At 37.1% G+C, this 22,491-nt stretch overlaps 1 protein-coding gene across 1 annotated transcript in view; it reads left to right on the top strand.

Moving 5' to 3' along the window:
* Positions 1 to 20,293, top strand: part of LOC133548276 (zinc finger protein 615-like) — a 74,154-nt gene extending 53,861 nt beyond the window's left edge. Inside the window, exon 4 of the mRNA XM_061893593.1 lies at positions 16,770 to 20,293. Within this exon, the coding sequence (XP_061749577.1) occupies positions 16,770 to 17,575 (806 nt within the window). The 3' untranslated portion in view covers positions 17,576 to 20,293. The remainder of the gene's footprint in view (positions 1 to 16,769) is intronic.
* The last annotated feature ends 2,198 nt before the right edge of the window (positions 20,294 to 22,491 follow it).

Genomic DNA, 22,491 nt, shown 5'->3' with positions numbered 1-22,491 from the left:
TCGAAGACAATGTTTTATAAAAGTCTGCATTTCTCTTTTGTCCTTCATCGACATCTTGGATCAAATATACTCTTTCTGGTCTCAGCGTCACATTGAAGATACTCACACCTGCTTAGCTGCTCACGGAGAGACGGGGAACTTAGCAGAGATGAGGTGAGTCTGCAAAGTGTGCAAAGACTTCAACTTAACTCTCCTAAAGTGTGCAAAGACTTCAACTTAACTCTCCTAAAGTGTGCAAAGACTTCAACTTAACTCTCTTAAAGTGTGCAAAGACTTCAACTTAACTCTCCTAAAGTGTGCAAAGACTTCAACTTAACTCTCCTAAAGTGTGCAAAGACTTCAACTTAACTCTCCTAAAGTGTGCAAAGACTTCAACTTAACTCTCCTAAAGTGTGCAAAGACTTCAACTTAACTCTCTTAAAGTGTGCAAAGACTTCAACTTAACTCTCCTCAAGTGTGCAAAGACTTCAACTTAACTCTCCTAAAGTGTGCAAAGACTTCAACTTAACTCTCCTAAAGTGTGCAAAGACTTCAACTTAACTCTCTTAAAGTGTGCAAAGACTTCAACTTAACTCTCCTCAAGTGTGCAAAGACTTCAACTTAACTCTCCTCAAGTGTGCAAAGACTTCAACTTAACTCTCCTAAAGTGTGCAAAGACTTCAACTTAACTCTCCTAAAGTGTGCAAAGACTTCAACTTAACTCTCCTAAAGTGTGCAAAGACTTCAACTTAACTCTCCTAAAGTGTGCAAAGACTTCAACTTAACTCTCCTAAAGTGTGCAAAGACTTCAACTTAACTCTCCTCAAGTGTGCAAAGACTTCAACTTAACTCTCCCAAAGTGTGCAAAGACTTCAACTTAACTCTCCTAAAGTGTGCAAAGACTTCAACTTAACTCTCCTAAAGTGTGCAAAGACTTCAACTTAACTCTCCTCAAGTGTGCAAAGACTTCAACTTAACTCTCCTAAAGTGTGCAAAGACTTCAACTTAACTCTCCTAAAGTGTGCAAAGACTTCAACTTAACTCTCCTAAAGTGTGCAAAGACTTCAACTTAACTCTCCTCAAGTGTGCAAAGACTTCAACTTAACTCTCCTAAAGTGTGCAAAGACTTCAACTTAACTCTCTTAAAGTGTGCAAAGACTTCAACTTAACTCTCCTAAAGTGTGCAAATACTTCAACTTAACTCTCCTAAAGTGTGCAAAGACTTCAACTTAACTCTCCTAAAGTGTGCAAAGACTTCAACTTAACTCTCCTAAAGTGTGCAAAGACTTCAACTTAACTCTTCTCAAGTGTGCAAAGACTTCAACTTAACTCTCCTAAAGTGTGCAAAGACTTCAACTTAACTCTCCTAAAGTGTAAAAAGACTTCAACTTAACTCTCCTAAAGTGTGCAAAGACTTCAACTTAACTCTCCTAAAGTGTTTTCAAAGACTTCAACTTAACTCTCCTCAAGTGTGCAAAGACTTCAACTTAACTCTCCTAAAGTGTGCAAAGACTTCAACTTAACTCTCCTAAAGTGTGCAAAGACTTCAACTTAACTCTCCTCTCTCCTACTTTTAAATGTCAACATTCCATAAATATCATCATTCATGTGTTTCTACAACTGCTGCTGCAGCGTTCATAAAGATGTTGTTGGCGTGTTTCTACTTTTCTCTTAAAGGCCTACTGAAGTGAGATGTTCTTATTTAAACGGGGATAGCAGCTCCATTCTATGTGTCATACTTCATCATTTTGCGATATTGCCATATTTTTGCCGAAAGGATTTAGTAGAGAACATCCACGATAAAGTTTGCAACTTTTGGTCGCTAATAAAAAAGCCTTGCCTGTACCGGAAGTAGCAGACGATGTGCGCGTGACATCACGGGTTGTGGAGCTCCTCACATCTGAAAATTGTTTACAATCATGGCCACCAGCAGCCAGAGCGATTCGGACAGAGAAAGCGACGATTTCCCCATTAATTTAAGCGAGGATGAAAGATTCGTGGATGAGGAAAGTTAGAGTGAAGCACACACAACAAAAGGCGGCGGCTCCAGGCGGCGGCAGTGTGAGCGATTTAGAAGTTATTAGACACATTTAGTAGGATAATTCTGGAAAATCCCTTATCTGCTCCAATTGTCACTATGGGGCGGGGCCAGTCCTCTTTCAATTGTCACTATGGGGCGGGGCCAGTCCTCCTTCAATTGTCACTATGGGGCGGGGCCAGTCCTCCTTCAATTGTCACTATGGGGCGGGGCTAGTCCTCCTTCAATTGTCACTATGAGGCGGGGCCAGTCCTCCTTCAATTGTCACTATGGGGCGGGGCCAGTCCTCTTTCAATTGTCACTATGGGGCGGGGCCAGTCCTCCTTCAATTGTCACTATGGGGCGGGGCCAGTCCTCCTTCAATTGTCACTATGGGGCGGGGCTAGTCCTCCTTCAATTGTCACTATGGGGCGGGGCCAGTCCTCCTTCAATTGTCACTATGGGGCGGGGCCAGTCCTCCTTCAATTGTCACTATGGGGCGGGGCCAGTCCTCCTTCAGTTGTCACTATGGGGCGGGGCCAGTCCTCCTTCAATTGGGGCTCCAAGACTCAGTGGAGTTACAGGGCGGCGTGGTTCATTTGGTAGAGCAGCCGTCTAGAAACTTGAGGAGTTGTGGTACAAATCCAGCTTCTGCCGTCCCAGTCGCTGCCATCCATGTGTCCTTGGGCACAACACTTTGCTCCCACTGCCACTACACTGATGATGAATGGATGAATGTTTGCTGTATGATTATAAATGAATTTTTGGTGTATGATTATGAGTGAATGTTTGGTGTATGATTATTAATGAATGTTTGGTGTGTGATTATGAGTGAATGTTTGGTGTATGATTGATTATGAGTGAATGTTTGGTGTGTAAATGTTTGGCGTATGTATGTGTATGAATGTTTGGTGTATGATTATGAGTGAATGTTTGGTGTATGATTATGAGTGAATGTTTGGCATATGTATGTGTATGAATGTTTGGTGTATGATTATGAGTGAATGTTTGGCATATGTATGTGTATGAATGTTTGGTGTATGATTATGAGTGAATGTTTGGTGTATGATTATGAGTGAATGTTTGGTGTATGATTATGAGTGAATGTTTGGTGTATGATTATGAGTGAATGTTTGGTGTATGATTATGAGTGAATGTTTGGCATATGTATGTGTATGAATGTTTGGTGTATGATTATGAGTGAATGTTTGGTGTATGATTATGAGTGAATGTTTGGCATATGTATGTGTATGAATGTTTGGTGTATGATTATGAGTGAATGTTTGGTGTATGATTATGAGTGAATGTTTGGTGTATGATTATGAGTGAATGTTTGGTGTATGATTATGAGTGAATGTTTGGCATATGTATGTGTATGAATGTTTGGTGTATGATTATGAGTGAATGTTTGGTGTATGATTATGAGTGAATGTTTGGTGTATGATTATGAGTGAATGTTTGGTGTATGATTATGAGTGAATGTTTGGTGTATGATTATGAGTGAATGTTTGGTGTATGATTATGAGTGAATGTTTGGTGTATGATTATGAGTGAATGTTTGGTGTATGATTATTAATGAATGTTTGGTGTATGATTATGAGTGAATGTTTGGTGTATGATTATTAGTGAATGTTTGGTGTATGATTATGAGTGAATGTTTGGTGTATGATTATGAGGGAATGTTTGGTGTATGATTATTAGTGAATGTTTGGTGTATGATTATTAATGAATGTTTGGTGTATGATTATGAGTGAATGTTTGGTGTATGATTATGAGTGAATGTTTGGTGTATGATTATGAGTGAATGTTTGGTGTATGATTATGAGGGAATGTTTGGTGTATGATTATGAGTGAATGTTTGGTGTATGATTATGAGTGAATGTTTGGTGTATGATTATGAGTGAATGTTTGGTGTATGATTATGAGTGAATGTTTGGTGTATGATTATGAGTGAATGTTTGGTGTATGATTATGAGTGAATGTTTGGTGTATGATTATGAGTGAATGTTTGGTGTATGATTATTAGTGAATGTTTGGTGTATGATTATGAGTGAATGTTTGGTGTATGATTATGAGTGAATGTTTGGTGTCTGAATATGAATAAATGTTTAGTGTATGATTATGAGTGAATGTTTGGTGTATGATTATGAGTGAATGTTTGGTGTATGATTATGAGTGAATGTTTGGTGTATGATTATGAGTGAAATTTTGGTGTATGATTATGAGTGAATGTTTGGTGTATGATTATGAGTGAATGTTTGGTGTATGATTATGAGTGAAATTTTGGTGTATGATTATGAGTGAATGTTTGGTGTATGATTATGAGTGAATGTTTGGTGTATGATTATGAGTGAATGTTTGGTGTATGATTATGAGTGAATGTTTGGTGTATGATTATGAGTGAATGTTTGGTGTATGATTATGAGTGAATGTTTGGTGTATGATTATGAGTGAATGTTTGGTGTATGATTATGAGTGAATGTTTGGTGTATGATTATGAGTGAATGTTTGGTGTATGATTATGAGTGAATGTTTGGTGTATGATTATGAGTGAATGTTTGGCATATGTATGTGTATGAATGTTTGGTGTATGATTATGAGTGAATGTTTGGCATATGTATGTGTATGAATGTTTGGTGTATGATTATGAGTGAATGTTTGGTGTATGATTATGAGTGAATGTTTGGCATATGTATGTGTATGAATGTTTGGTGTATGATTATGAGTGAATGTTTGGCATATGTATGTGTATGAATGTTTGGTGTATGATTATGAGTGAATGTTTGGTGTATGATTATTAATGAATGTTTGGTGTATGATTATGAGTGAATGTTTGGTGTATGATTATGAGTGAATGTTTGGTGTATGATTATGAGTGAATGTTTGGTGTATGATTATGAGTGAATGTTTGGTGTATGATTATGAGTGAATGTTTGGCATATGTATGTGTATGAATGTTTGGTGTATGATTATGAGTGAATGTTTGGCATATGTATGTGTATGAATGTTTGGTGTATGATTATGAGTGAATGTTTGGTGTATGATTATGAGTGAATGTTTGGTGTATGATTATGAGTGAATGTTTGGTGTATGATTATGAGTGAATGTTTGGTGTATGATTATGAGTGAATGTTTGGCATATGTATGTGTATGAATGTTTGGTGTATGATTATGAGTGAATGTTTGGTGTATGATTATGAGTGAATGTTTGGCATATGTATGTGTATGAATGTTTGGTGTATGATTTTGAGTGAATGTTTGGTGTATGATTATGAGTGAATGTTTGGTGTATGATTATGAGTGAATGTTTGGTGTATGATTATGAGTGAATGTTTGGCATATGTATGTGTATGAATGTTTGGTGTATGATTATGAGTGAATGTTTGGTGTATGATTATGAGTGAATGTTTGGTGTATGATTATGAGTGAATGTTTGGTGTATGATTATGAGTGAATGTTTGGTGTATGATTATGAGTGAATGTTTGGTGTATGATTATGAGTGAATGTTTGGTGTATGATTATGAGTGAATGTTTGGTGTATGATTATTAATGAATGTTTGGTGTATGATTATGAGTGAATGTTTGGTGTATGATTATTAGTGAATGTTTGGTGTATGATTATGAGTGAATGTTTGGTGTATGATTATGAGGGAATGTTTGGTGTATGATTATTAGTGAATGTTTGGTGTATGATTATTAATGAATGTTTGGTGTATGATTATGAGTGAATGTTTGGTGTATGATTATGAGTGAATGTTTGGTGTATGATTATGAGTGAATGTTTGGTGTATGATTATGAGGGAATGTTTGGTGTATGATTATGAGTGAATGTTTGGTGTATGATTATGAGTGAATGTTTGGTGTATGATTATGAGTGAATGTTTGGTGTATGATTATGAGTGAATGTTTGGTGTATGATTATGAGTGAATGTTTGGTGTATGATTATGAGTGAATGTTTGGTGTATGATTATTAGTGAATGTTTGGTGTATGATTATGAGTGAATGTTTGGTGTATGATTATGAGTGAATGTTTGGTGTCTGAATATGAATAAATGTTTAGTGTATGATTATGAGTGAATGTTTGGTGTATGATTATGAGTGAATGTTTGGTGTATGATTATGAGTGAATGTTTGGTGTATGATTATGAGTGAAATTTTGGTGTATGATTATGAGTGAATGTTTGGTGTATGATTATGAGTGAATGTTTGGTGTATGATTATGAGTGAATTTTGGTGTATGATTATGAGTGAATGTTTGGTGTATGATTATGAGTGAATGTTTGGTGTATGATTATGAGTGAATGTTTGGTGTATGATTATGAGTGAATGTTTGGTGTATGATTATGAGTGAATGTTTGGTGTATGATTATGAGTGAATGTTTGGTGTATGATTATGAGTGAATGTTTGGTGTATGATTATGAGTGAATGTTTGGTGTATGATTATGAGTGAATGTTTGGTGTATGATTATGAGTGAATGTTTGGTGTATGATTATGAGTGAATGTTTGGTGTATGATTATGAGTGAATGTTTGGCATATGTATGTGTATGAATGTTTGGTGTATGATTATGAGTGAATGTTTGGCATATGTATGTGTATAAATGTTTGGTGTATGATTATGAGTGAATGTTTGGTGTATGATTATGAGTGAATGTTTGGCATATGTATGTGTATGAATGTTTGGTGTATGATTATGAGTGAATGTTTGGCATATGTATGTGTATGAATGTTTGGTGTATGATTATGAGTGAATGTTTGGTGTATGATTATTAATGAATGTTTGGTGTATGATTATGAGTGAATGTTTGGTGTATGATTATGAGTGAATGTTTGGTGTATGATTATGAGTGAATGTTTGGTGTATGATTATGAGTGAATGTTTGGTGTATGATTATGAGTGAATGTTTGGCATATGTATGTGTATGAATGTTTGGTGTATGATTATGAGTGAATGTTTGGCATATGTATGTGTATGAATGTTTGGTGTATGATTATGAGTGAATGTTTGGTGTATGATTATGAGTGAATGTTTGGTGTATGATTATGAGTGAATGTTTGGTGTATGATTATGAGTGAATGTTTGGTGTATGATTATGAGTGAATGTTTGGTGTATGATTATGAGTGAATGTTTGGCATATGTATGTGTATGAATGTTTGGTGTATGATTATGAGTGAATGTTTGGTGTATGATTATGAGTGAATGTTTGGCATATGTATGTGTATGAATGTTTGGTGTATGATTATGAGTGAATGTTTGGTGTATGATTATGAGTGAATGTTTGGTGTATGATTATGAGTGAATGTTTGGTGTATGATTATGAGTGAATGTTTGGCATATGTATGTGTATGAATGTTTGGTGTATGATTATGAGTGAATGTTTGGTGTATGATTATGAGTGAATGTTTGGTGTATGATTATGAGTGAATGTTTGGTGTATGATTATGAGTGAATGTTTGGTGTATGATTATGAGTGAATGTTTGGTGTATGATTATGAGTGAATGTTTGGTGTATGATTATGAGTGAATGTTTGGTGTATGATTATTAATGAATGTTTGGTGTATGATTATGAGTGAATGTTTGGTGTATGATTATTAGTGAATGTTTGGTGTATGATTATGAGTGAATGTTTGGTGTATGATTATGAGGGAATGTTTGGTGTATGATTATTAGTGAATGTTTGGTGTATGATTATTAATGAATGTTTGGTGTATGATTATGAGTGAATGTTTGGTGTATGATTATGAGTGAATGTTTGGTGTATGATTATGAGTGAATGTTTGGTGTATGATTATGAGGGAATGTTTGGTGTATGATTATGAGTGAATGTTTGGTGTATGATTATGAGTGAATGTTTGGTGTATGATTATGAGTGAATGTTTGGTGTATGATTATGAGTGAATGTTTGGTGTATGATTATGAGTGAATGTTTGGTGTATGATTATGAGTGAATGTTTGGTGTATGATTATGAGTGAATGTTTGGTGTATGATTATTAGTGAATGTTTGGTGTATGATTATGAGTGAATGTTTGGTGTATGATTATGAGTGAATGTTTGGTGTCTGAATATGAATAAATGTTTAGTGTATGATTATGAGTGAATGTTTGGTGTATGATTATGAGTGAATGTTTGGTGTATGATTATGAGTGAATGTTTGGTGTATGATTATGAGTGAAATTTTGGTGTATGATTATGAGTGAATGTTTGGTGTATGATTATGAGTGAATGTTTGGTGTATGATTATGAGTGAAATTTTGGTGTATGATTATGAGTGAATGTTTGGTGTATGATTATGAGTGAATGTTTGGTGTATGATTATGAGTGAATGTTTGGTGTATGATTATGAGTGAATGTTTGGCATATGTATGTGTATGAATGTTTGGTGTATGATTATTAGTGAATGTTTGGTGTATGATTATGAGTGAATGTTTGGCATATGTATGTGTATGAATGTTTGGTGTATGATTATTAATGAATGTTTGGTGTGTGATTATGAGTGAATGTTTGGTGTATGATTATGAGGGAATTTTTGGTGTGTAAATGTTTGGCGTATGTATGTGTATGAATGTTTGGTGTATGATTATGAGTGAATGTTTGGTGTGTGAATATGAATAAATGTTTAGTGTATGATTATGAGTGAATGTTTGGTGTATGATTATGAGTGAATGTTTGGCATATGTATGTGTATGAATGTTTGGTGTATGATTATGAGTGAATGTTTGGTGTGTGAATATGAATAAATGTTTAGTGTATGATTATGAGTGAATGTTTGGTGTATGATTATGAGTGAATGTTTGGCATATGTATGTGTATGAATGTTTGGTGTATGATTATGAGTGAATGTTTGGTGTGTGAATATGAATAAATGTTTAGTGTATGATTATGAGTGAATGTTTCGTGTATGATTATGAGTGAATGTTTGGCATATGTATGTGTATGAATGTTTGGTGTATGATTATGAGTGAATGTTTGGTGTATGATTATGAGTGAATGTTTGGTGTATGATTATTAATGAATGTTTGGTGTATGATTCTGAGTGAATGTTTGGTGTATGATTATTAGTGAATGTTTGGTGTATGATTATGAGGGAATGTTTGGTGTATGATTATGAGTGAATGTTTGGTGTATGATTATGAGTGAATGTTTGGTGTATGATTATGAGTGAATGTTTGGTGTATGATTATGAGTGAATGTTTGGTGTATGATTATGAGGGAATGTTTGGTGTATGATTATGAGTGAATGTTTGGTGTATGATTATGAGTGAATGTTTGGTGTATGATTATGAGTGAATGTTTGGTGTATGATTATGAGTGAATGTTTGGTGTATGATTATGAGTGAATGTTTGGTGTATGATTATGAGTGAATGTTTGGCATATGTATGTGTATGAATGTTTGGTGTATGATTATGAGTGAATGTTTGGTGTATGATTATGAGTGAATGTTTGGCATATGTATGTGTATGAATGTTTGGTGTATGATTATGAGTGAATGTTTGGTGTATGATTATGAGTGAATGTTTGGTGTATGATTATGAGTGAATGTTTGGTGTATGATTATGAGTGAATGTTTGGCATATGTATGTGTATGAATGTTTGGTGTATGATTATGAGTGAATGTTTGGTGTATGATTATGAGTGAATGTTTGGTGTATGATTATGAGTGAATGTTTGGTGTATGATTATGAGTGAATGTTTGGTGTATGATTATGAGTGAATGTTTGGTGTATGATTATGAGTGAATGTTTGGTGTATGATTATGAGTGAATGTTTGGTGTATGATTATTAATGAATGTTTGGTGTATGATTATGAGTGAATGTTTGGTGTATGATTATTAGTGAATGTTTGGTGTATGATTATGAGTGAATGTTTGGTGTATGATTATGAGGGAATGTTTGGTGTATGATTATTAGTGAATGTTTGGTGTATGATTATTAATGAATGTTTGGTGTATGATTATGAGTGAATGTTTGGTGTATGATTATGAGTGAATGTTTGGTGTATGATTATGAGTGAATGTTTGGTGTATGATTATGAGGGAATGTTTGGTGTATGATTATGAGTGAATGTTTGGTGTATGATTATGAGTGAATGTTTGGTGTATGATTATGAGTGAATGTTTGGTGTATGATTATGAGTGAATGTTTGGTGTATGATTATGAGTGAATGTTTGGTGTATGATTATGAGTGAATGTTTGGTGTATGATTATGAGTGAATGTTTGGTGTATGATTATTAGTGAATGTTTGGTGTATGATTATGAGTGAATGTTTGGTGTATGATTATGAGTGAATGTTTGGTGTCTGAATATGAATAAATGTTTAGTGTATGATTATGAGTGAATGTTTGGTGTATGATTATGAGTGAATGTTTGGTGTATGATTATGAGTGAATGTTTGGTGTATGATTATGAGTGAAATTTTGGTGTATGATTATGAGTGAATGTTTGGTGTATGATTATGAGTGAATGTTTGGTGTATGATTATGAGTGAAATTTTGGTGTATGATTATGAGTGAATGTTTGGTGTATGATTATGAGTGAATGTTTGGTGTATGATTATGAGTGAATGTTTGGTGTATGATTATGAGTGAATGTTTGGCATATGTATGTGTATGAATGTTTGGTGTATGATTATTAGTGAATGTTTGGTGTATGATTATGAGTGAATGTTTGGCATATGTATGTGTATGAATGTTTGGTGTATGATTATTAATGAATGTTTGGTGTGTGATTATGAGTGAATGTTTGGTGTATGATTATGAGGGAATTTTTGGTGTGTAAATGTTTGGCGTATGTATGTGTATGAATGTTTGGTGTATGATTATGAGTGAATGTTTGGTGTGTGAATATGAATAAATGTTTAGTGTATGATTATGAGTGAATGTTTGGTGTATGATTATGAGTGAATGTTTGGCATATGTATGTGTATGAATGTTTGGTGTATGATTATGAGTGAATGTTTGGTGTGTGAATATGAATAAATGTTTAGTGTATGATTATGAGTGAATGTTTGGTGTATGATTATGAGTGAATGTTTGGCATATGTATGTGTATGAATGTTTGGTGTATGATTATGAGTGAATGTTTGGTGTGTGAATATGAATAAATGTTTAGTGTATGATTATGAGTGAATGTTTCGTGTATGATTATGAGTGAATGTTTGGCATATGTATGTGTATGAATGTTTGGTGTATGATTATGAGTGAATGTTTGGTGTATGATTATGAGTGAATGTTTGGTGTATGATTATTAATGAATGTTTGGTGTATGATTCTGAGTGAATGTTTGGTGTATGATTATTAGTGAATGTTTGGTGTATGATTATGAGGGAATGTTTGGTGTATGATTATTAATGAATGTTTGGTGTATGATTATGAGTGAATGTTTGGCATATGTATGTGTATGAATGTTTGGTGTATGATTATGAGTGAATGTTTGGTGTATGATTATGAGTGAATGTTTGGTGTATGATTATGAGTGAATGTTTGGCATATGTATGTGCATGAATGTTTGGTGTATGATTATGAGTGAATGTTTGGTGTGTGAATATGAATAAATGTTTAGTGTATGATTATGAGTGAATGTTTGGTGTATGATTATGAGTGAATGTTTGGCATATGTATGTGTATGAATGTTTGGTGTATGATTATGAGTGAATGTTTGGTGTGTGAATATGAATAAATGTTTAGTGTATGATTATGAGTGAATGTTTCGTGTATGATTATGAGTGAATGTTTGGCATATGTATGTGTATGAATGTTTGGTGTATGATTATGAGTGAATGTTTGGTGTATGATTATGAGTGAATGTTTGGTGTATGATTATTAATGAATGTTTGGTGTATGATTCTGAGTGAATGTTTGGTGTATGATTATTAGTGAATGTTTGGTGTATGATTATGAGGGAATGTTTGGTGTATGATTATTAATGAATGTTTGGTGTATGATTATGAGTGAATGTTTGGCATATGTATGTGTATGAATGTTTGGTGTATGATTATGAGTGAATGTTTGGTGTATGATTATGAGTGAATGTTTGGTGTATGATTATGAGTGAATGTTTGGTGTATGATTATTAGTGAATGTTTGGTGTATGATTATTAGTGAATGTTTGGTGTATGATTATGAGGGAATGTTTGGTGTATGATTATGAGTGAATGTTTGGTGTATGATTATGAGTGAATGTTTGGTGTATGATTATGAGTGAATGTTTGGTGTATGATTATGAGGGAATGTTTGGTGTATGATTATGAGGGAATGTTTGGTGTATGATTATGAGGGAATGTTTGGTGTATGATTATTAATGAATGTTTGGTGTATGATTATGAGTGAATGTTTGGTGTATGATTATGAGGGAATGTTTGGTGTATGATTATGAGGGAATGTTTGGTGTATGATTATGAGGGAATGTTTGGTGTATGATTATGAGTGAATGTTTGGTGTATGATTATGAGGGAATGTTTGGTGTATGATTATGAGGGAATGTTTGGTGTATGATTATGAGGGAATGTTTGGTGTATGATTATGAGTGAATGTTTGGTGTATGATTATGAGTGAATGTTTGGTGTATGAATATGAGTGAATGTTTGGTGTATGATTATGAGTGAATGTTTGGTGTATGATTATGAGTGAATGTTTGGTGTATGATTATGAGTGAATGTTTGGTGTATGATTATGAGTGAATGTTTGGTGTATGATTATGAGTGAATGTTTGGTGTATGATTATGAGTGAATGTTTGGTGTATGATTATGAGGGAATGTTTGGTGTATGATTATTAATGAATGTTTGGTGTATGACTATGAGTGAATGTTTGGTGTATGATTATGAGTGAATTTTTGGTGTGTGAATGAATAAATGTTTGGTGTATGATTATGAATCAACGTGTGGTGATATGTATATATTTATCATTCATGTGTGTACAAGTTCATTAAGTTTGTACATAGAGTGAACAGCTAGTTCTACCTCAGAGTCATTTCTGATCTAAAGAAAAGGGGTGGGATTGAATAAGTGTATACTTCTTCTCACTCCTTTTCAAATATGTAAGGAACAAAAAAAGAGAAAGTCCAATGCTCATTTGTTTTCGTTTTTCTTTTATTTTTTATTTTATTCTCCATTGTTTTCATGTTGTTATAATAGCTGTTATCGCTATGACACCCTATTGGATCATGCTTGCTCTTGTTTTTTTTTGCATATTTGAAATAAAAATATATCAATTAATCAATCAAAACATTCATTTATATTCATACAGCAAACATTCATACAGCAAACATTCATTCACATTCATTCACATTGCACACTACACACACACACACACACACACACACACACACACACACCATTACCACAAGTGCCCATGGAAATGTTACCATGGCAACACAGCAGTACCAGTGTCTCAATGGGCAGCCCCAAACTCTTTTGTAACACAAGAAACCAAATATCAAAGCCCTTCCTCGTCTTTGTAGCTCTGGACTAGCATGTAGCTTTACTTCTTTTTAAACTGTTTTATGTTTGGACTTTGCTTTAACTCCACATTCAAACCTTTCCATAGTTTCACTCCACAGATTGAAATACAAAACATTTGATGGTCGTTCCATAACTATCCATCCATCCATCCATCCATTTTCTTCCACTTATCCGAGGTCATGTCGCGGGGGCAACAGCCTAAGCAGAGAAGTCCAGAATTTCCTCTCCCCAGCCACTTGGTCCAGCTCCCCAAGGCGTTCCCAGGCCAGCTGGGAGACATAGTCTTCCCAACGTGTCCTGGGTCTTCCCCGTGGCCTCCTACCCGTTGCACGTGCTCCCTAGGAAGGTGTTCGGGTGGCATCCTGACCAGATGCCCGAACCACCTCATCTGGCTCCTCTCCATGTGGAGGAGCAGCGGCTTTACTTTGAGTTCCTCCCGGATGGCAGAGCTTCTCACCCTATCTCCAAGGGAGAGACCCAAACTCATTTGGGCGGCTTGTACCCGTGATCTTATCCTTTCGGTCATGACCCAAAGCTCATGACCATAGGTGAGGATGGGAACGTAGATCGACCGGTAAATTGAGAGCTTTGCCTTCCGGCTCAGCTCCTTCTTCACCACAACGGATCGATACAACGTCCGCATTACTGAAGACGCCGCACCGATCCGCCTGTCGATCTCACCATCCACTCTTCCCCCACTGGTGAACAAGACTCCTAGGTACTTGAACTCCTCCACTTGGGGCAGGGTCTCCTCCCCAACCCGGAGATGGCACTCCACCCTTTTCCGGGCGAGAACCATGGACTCGGACTTAAATTATAATCCCCCTCTCGTGTGCTGAACAAATTTTGAATGCTTCCTGGGAGTTTATTTATTTTGGCTTTTTACATTTTTTGTGCAGTTTGATACAAAATAATTTAATTCAATTTCAATGTTCTTGAGGGAAAGAACAGTGAATGAGTATGATCCAGATATCCAACCTTGTTGATGATGCCTGCAGCTCTTTTCTGAAGTATAGTTAAAGTTAAGTGATGAAATTTGTCCTCTGCATTTGACCCATCACCTTGATCACCTCCTAAATACACTGCAGGACTGCTTGTATCGCACATGATATCACACATATCTAAATACACTGCAGGACTGCTTGTATCGCACATGATATCACACATATCTAAATACACTGCAGGACTGCTTGTATCGCACATGATATCACACACGTGTAAATACGCTGCAGGACTGTTTGTTTTCCACATGATATCACACGCATGTAAACACTCTGCAGGACTGCTTGTATCGCACATGATATCACACACATGTAAAGACGCTGCAGGACTGCTTGTTTCGCACATGATATCACACACGTGTAAATACGCTGCAGGACTGCTTGTTTCGCACATGATATCACACGCATGTAAACACTCTGCAGAACTGCTTGTATCGCACATGATATCACACACATGTAAAGACGCTGCAGGACTGCTTGTTTCGCACATGATATCACACATATCTAAATACGCTGCAGGACTGCTTGTATCGTACATGATATCACACACGTGTAAACACGCTGCAGGACTGCTTGTATCACATATGATATCACACACATGTAAAGACACTGCAGGACTGCTTGTATCGCACATGATATCACACACAAGTAAACACTCTGCAGGATTGCTCGTATCGCACATGATATCACACACATGTAAACAGGCTGCAGGACTGCTTGTTTCGCACATGATATCACAAATATCTAAATACGCTGCAGGACTGCTTGTATCGCCCATGATATCACACACATGTAAACACTCTGCAGGACTGCTTGTATCGCATATGATATCACACACATGTAAAGACCCTGCAGGACTGCTTGTATCGTACATGATATCACACACATGTAAACACTCTGCAGGACTGCTCGTATCGCATATGATATCACACACATGTAAAGACGCTGCAGGACTGCTTGTATCGTACATGATATCACACACATGTAAACACGCTGCAGGACTGCTTGTATCACATATGATATCACACACATGTAAAGACGCTGCAGGACTGCTTGTATCGCACATGATATCACACACAAGTAAACACTCTGCAGGATTGCTCGTATCGCACATGATATCACACACATGTAAACACTCTGCAGGACTGCTTGTATCGCACATGATATCACACACATGTAAACACACTGCAGGACTGCTTGTTTCGCACATGATATCACACATATCTAAATACGCTGCAGGACTGCTTGTATCGTACATGATATCACACACGTGTAAACACGCTGCAGGACTGCTTGTATCACATATGATATCACACACATGTAAAGACGCTGCAGGACTGCTTGTATCGCACATGATATCACACACAAGTAAACACTCTGCAGGATTGCTTGTACCACACATGATATCACACACATGTAAACAATCTGCAGGACTGCTTGTATCGCACATAATATCACACACATGTAAACAGGCTGCAGGACTGCTTGTATCGCACATGATATCACACACATGTAAAGACGCTGCAGAACTGCCAGTTTTGCACATGATATCACACACATGTAAACACACTGCAGGACTGCTTGTATCGCCAATGATATCACACGCATGTAAACACTCTGCAGGACTGCTTGTATCGCACAAGATATCACACACATGTAAACACACTGCAGGAATGCTTGTATCGCCAATGATATCACACGCATGTAAACACTCTGCAGGACTGCTTGTATCGCACATGATATCACACGCATGTAAACACTCTGCAGGACTGCTTGTATCGCACATGATATCACACGCATGTAAACACTCTGCAGGACTGCTTGTATCGCACATGATATCACACACATATAAACACACTGCAGGACTGCTTGTATCGCCAATGATATCACACGCATGAAAACACTCTGCAGGACTGCTTGTATCGCACATGATATCACACGCATGTAAACACTCTGCAGGACTGCTTGTATCGCACATGATATCACACACATGTAAACAGGCTGCAGGACTGCTTGTATCGCACATGATATCACACACATGTAAACACTCTGCAGGACTGGTTGTATCGCACATGATATCACACACATGTAAACAGGCTGCAGGACTGCTTGTATCACACATGATATCACACATTAGTAAACACACTGCAAGACTGCTTGTATCGCCATTGATATCACCCCCATGTAAACACGCTGCAGGACATCTCACATTAAGCCCACATAGTCACATACTTGTGCTTTTGCTGATATCACACCGATATTGATGGACTTTTCTAAAGCTTGTGTTTTTCTTTTTGTTCCATGCAGAAGTCCACGAGGAACATCTTCCTCCTGAGTGTAGCTCCGTGATGGAGCGGGAGGAGTCAGAGCCCGCCCACATTAAAGAGGAGGAGTCAGAGCCCGCCCACATTAAAGAGGAGGAGTCAGAGCCCGCCCACATTAAAGAGGAAGAGGAGGAGCACAGCATCAGTCAGGAGGTGAGTGTCCCTGTGAAGAGTGAAGAAGATGAAGAAGGAAACGAGATGTCAGACAGCGAGGACAGAACATGTCTTTCTGAGGATGAAGAGCCTGAAGGCGAGGTCAACAACACCCGCCTGAAGTGCTCTCAGTGTGACAAAAGCTTCAGTTGCAAGAAGTACCTGCGCGGACACCTGAGGATCCACACCCGGGAGAAACCCTTCAGCTGCTCCTTCTGCGGCAAGAGATTCAAACTGAAGGAACACGTCACCAGTCACATGCGGAACCACGTTGAGGAGAAACCCTTTTCCTGCGCCGTGTGCCAGACCAGCTTCAGCGTGCCCTCGGCGTTGGCCATGCACATGAGGACGCACACGGGGGAGAAACCCTACAGCTGCCCGGCGTGCGGGGAGAAATTCTCCCAAAAGGGGAACCTGAAGAGACACTCCAGGACGCACTCGGGGGAGAAACTCTTCGACTGCGCCGTGTGCGGGAGACGCTTCTCTCAGAAGGGCCACTTGATGTCGCACGCGCGGACGCACACGGGAGAGAAACCCTTTTCCTGCTCGGTGTGCAGCACGCGCTTCAACGTCAGGTCGGCGCTGGTGAGGCACGTGAGGACACACGCTCGCCAGACTTCCTCACTAAAACGCTGAAAACAACTCAGCAGTATCACCTACACACTGATAACAGCTATCCAGTATCACGCTGATAACTACTAAGCAGTATCACCTACACACTGATAACAGCTATCCAGTATCGTGCTGATAACAACTAAGCAGTATCACCTACACACTGATAACAACTAACCAGGGACGGCATGGCGTGGTTGGGAGAGTGGCTGAGCCAGCAACCTGAGGGTTCCTGGTTCATTCCCCACCTTCTAACATCCTAGTCACGTCTACTGTGTCCTTGAGCAAGACACTTCACCCTTGCTCCTGATGGATCCTGGTTAGGGCCTTGCTTGGCAGCTCCCTCCATCAGTGTGTGAATGGGTGAATGTGGAAATAGTTTCAAAGCGCTTTGAGTTCCTTAAAAAAGGTAGAAAAGCGCTATAAAAGTATAACCCATTTACCAATATCATGCTGATACCAGTATCACTCTGATAACAACTAACTAGTATCACCTACACACTGATAACAACTAACCAGTATCATGCTGATAACAACTAAGTATAATCACTTACACACTAATAACAGCTAACCAGTATCACGCTGATAACAACTAACCAGTATCACCTACACAAACAACTAACCAATACCATGCTTATAATAACTAACCAGTATCACTCACACACTGATAACAAATAACCAGTATCACGCTGATAACAACCAACCAGTATCACCTACACACTGATAACAGCTAACCAGTATCACGCTGATAACAACTAACCAGTGTCACCTACACAAACAAGTAACCAATATCATGCTGATAACAACTAACCAGTATCATCTACACACTGATCACAACTAACCAGTATAATGCTAATAACAACTAAGTAGTATCACCTACACACTGATAACAGCTAACCAGTATCACGCTGATAACAACTAACCAGTGTCACCTACACAAACAACTAACCAGTATCACTTACACACTGATAAGAAATAACTAGTATCGCGCTGATATAAACCAACCAATATCATCCACACACTAACTAACCAGTGTCACACAGATAACAACTAACCAGTATCACTTACACACTGATAAGAAATAACCAGTATCACGCTGATAAAAACCAACCAACATCATCTACACACTGATAACTAACCAGTGTCACACTGATAACAACCAACAGTATCACCTACACACTGATAACAATTAACCAGTATCACCTACACACTGATAACAACTAACCAGTATCACCTACAAACTGGTAACAATTAACCAGTATCACTTACACACTGATAACAACTAACCAGTATCACTCTGATGGCAACTAACGAGTACCATGCTGATCACTACTAACCAGTATCACCTACACACTGATAACAACTAACCAATATCACTCTGATGGCAACTAACGAGTACCATGCTGATCACTACTAACCAGTATCACCTACACACTGATAACAACTAACCAGTATCACTCTGATGGCAACTAACAAGTACCATGCTGATCACTACTAACCAGTATCACTTACACACTGATAACAACTAACCGGTATCACTCTGATGGCAACTAACAAGTACCATGCTGATCACTACTAACCAGTATCACCTACACACTGATAACAACTTACCAGTAACACGCCGATAACTAACCAGTATAACCTGCACAATGATAACAACTAACCAGTATCACAGTGTTAAAAACTAACCAGTATCACACTGGCCACAACTAACTAGTATCCCGCTGATAACTAAGCAGTATCACCTCCACACTGATAACTACAACAAACCAGTATCATGCTGATAACGATCCTATCAGCTGCTTTCTTTTTCTGGCATTTAATACTACTACTGTTAATATTCATGTTTTACTTGTAGTTTTTGCTCATTTTACTACTTGTATTGTTAATAATACTATTGCTTTACATGTTGTTGTTTTTTTTTACTAATTGTAGTATTTTACTTGTTTTGTTGCTACTGGTAGTACAATACTTGTATTGTCACCAACATTAGTACTTTGTATTGTTAGTAACAATACTAATTAGCAATACTAGTACTTTATTTGTACTCTTCCTAATAATAATACTTTACTTGCTATTAGTATTTTACTTGTGTTATTGCTAATTAGTACTTTATTTGCATTGTTAGTAAGAACACAAGTAAGGTACTAATTAGCAATATCAGTACTTTATTTGTACTCTTACTAATTATAATACTTCACTTGCATTGTTACTAATAGTTGTGGTTTTCTTGTATTGTTACAAATGTTAGTATTTTATTTGTATTGTTGCTATTATTACTATTTTACTCGTATTGTTACTACTATTAGTATTTGTATTGTTGTTAATATTACTATTTTACTCGTATTGTTACTACTATTAGTATTTGTTGCTAATAGTACTTTACTGGTATTGATGTCAATAGTAGTATTTTACTTGTTTTGTAACTAATTAATACTTTACTTATATTATTACTGGTATTAATACTTTGCTTGTTTGATTACTAATATTAGTACTTTAAATGTAAGAAGAGTACTTCACTTGTCTTGTGAAAACACAAATGCACTTTTGTATGCAATGCAGATTTTTATCGTATATTTCCCGCAGCCACAGCGGATGACGTCATCATCTCATTAGCATAATCGAATTACGTCATCGTCTTATTAGCATAATTAGCATGACGTGACACTGAGAGACAATCCTGGAACAAATCATGAAAAGCGGAACTAATACGTTTGGAAATAAAAAATACTTTTTCCAGTTTCTTGTTTTTGAGGAATACATCCATGTTTGTTCTATTTACTTCACTTATTGAGGCCAACTCTTCTGCTTGTAGTGCGTCAAAGAAAAGGAAAGCAAAGTGAAAATGTTCAGCAAGTCTTGTTGCACGCCACCATCTTGAAGGATTAAGAAGGTATCTTATCTTATCTTATCTTATCTTATCTTATCTTATCTACTATGAAATGGCTAGCGCTAACTAAGCAGCATAGTGGTCTCATTATTGACACTTTAGGTCTTCCACGCCCCTTCCTGTGTGCAAGCCACGTCCCTTCCTGTGTGCAAGCCACGCCCCTTCCTGTGTGCAAGAATAAAATTAAGAAATTCTCTTACACTGTTGAATCTTTGTGTGACTGCTAGCTCTTTATCTACTTCATCATTTCAGTTCTGACTTACACTAAAACTGGATGTGTGTGTATATATATATATATATATATATATATATATATGTATATGTATATATAGTATGTACAAACCCCGTTTCCATATGAGTTGGGAAATTGTGTTAGAATACAATAATAATATAAATAATAATATAAAACAATAATAATAACAATATATATAATAATAACAATATAAACGGAATACAATGATTTGCAAATCCTTTTCAAGCCATATTCAGTTGAATATGCTACAAAGACAACATATTTGATGTTCAAACTCATAAACTTTATTTTTTTTGTTGCAAATAATCATTTACTTAGAATTTCATGGCTGCAACACGTGCCAAAGTAGTTGGGAAAGGGCATGTTCACCACTGTGTTACATCACCTTTTGTTTTACCAACACTCAATAAACGTTTGGGAACTGAGGAAACTAATTGTTGAAGCTTTGAAAGTGGAATTCTTTCCCATTCTTGTTTTATGTAGAGCTTCAGTCCTTCAACAGTCCGGGGTCTCTGCTGTCCTATTTTACGCTTCATAATGCGCCATACATTTTCCATGGGAGACAGGTCTGGACTGCAAGCGGGCCAGGAAAGTACCCGCACTCTTTTTTTACGAAGCCACGCTGTTGTAACCCTTGTCTTGTTGAAATAAGCAGGGGCGTCCATAAAAAGAACGGCGCTTAGATGGCAGCATATGTTGTTCCAAAAGCTGTATGTACCTTTCAGCATTAATGGTGCCTTCACAGATGTGTAAGTTACCCATGCCTTGGGCACTAATGCACCCCCATACCATCACACATGCTGACTTTTACACTTTGCGTGGATAACAGTCTGGATGGTTCGCTTCCCCGGATGACACAATGTCGAATATTTCCCAAAACAATTTGAAATGTGGACTCGTCAGACCACAGAACACTTTTCCACTTTGCATCAGTCCATCTTAGATGATCTTGGGCCCAGAGAAGCCGGCGGCGTTTTTAGATGTTGTTGATAAATGGCTTTCGCTTTGCATAGTAGAGCTTTAATTTGCACTTACAGATGTAGCGACCAACTGTATTTAGTGACAGTGGTTTTCTGAAGTGTTCCTGAGCCCATGTGGTGATATCCTTTAGAGATTGATGTCGGTTTTTGATACAGTGCCGTCTGAGGGATGGAAGGTCACGGTCATTCAATGTCAGTTTCCGGCCATGCCGCTTACGTGGAGTGATTTCTCCAGATTCTCTGAACCTTTTGATGATATTATGGAGCGTAGATGTTGAAATCCCTAAATGTCTTACAATGTCACTTTGAGAAAGGTTGTTCTTAAACTGTTTGACTATTTGCTGACACAGTTGTGGACAAAGGGGTGTACCTCGCCCCATCCTTTCTTGTGAAAGACTGAGCATTTTTTGGGAAGCTGTTTTTATAGCCAATCATGGCACCCACCTGTTCCCAATTAGCCTGCACACCTGTGGGATGTTCCAAATAAGTGTTTGATGAGCATTTCTCAACTTTATCAGTATTTATTGCCACCTTTCCCATTTTCTGTGTCACATGTGGCTGGCATCAAATTGTAAAGTTAATGATTATTTGCAACAAAAAAATGTTTATGAGTTTGAACATGAAATATGTTGTCTTTGTAGCATATTCAACTGAATATGGCTTGAAAAGGATTTGCAAATCATTGTATTCTGTTTATATTTACATCTAACACCATTTCCCAACTCACGTGGAAACGTGGTCTGTACACACACACACACACATATATATATAGCCCTGTGATGAGGTGGCAACTTGTCCAGGGTGTACACAGCGTTCC

The sequence above is a fragment of the Nerophis ophidion genome, linkage group LG02 (genome assembly GCF_033978795.1).
Source record: "Nerophis ophidion isolate RoL-2023_Sa linkage group LG02, RoL_Noph_v1.0, whole genome shotgun sequence".
Classification (NCBI taxonomy): domain Eukaryota; kingdom Metazoa; phylum Chordata; class Actinopteri; order Syngnathiformes; family Syngnathidae; genus Nerophis; species Nerophis ophidion.
The sequence above is the reverse complement of the archived record's forward strand: the minus strand, read 5'-3'. Positions and strand labels throughout refer to the sequence as shown.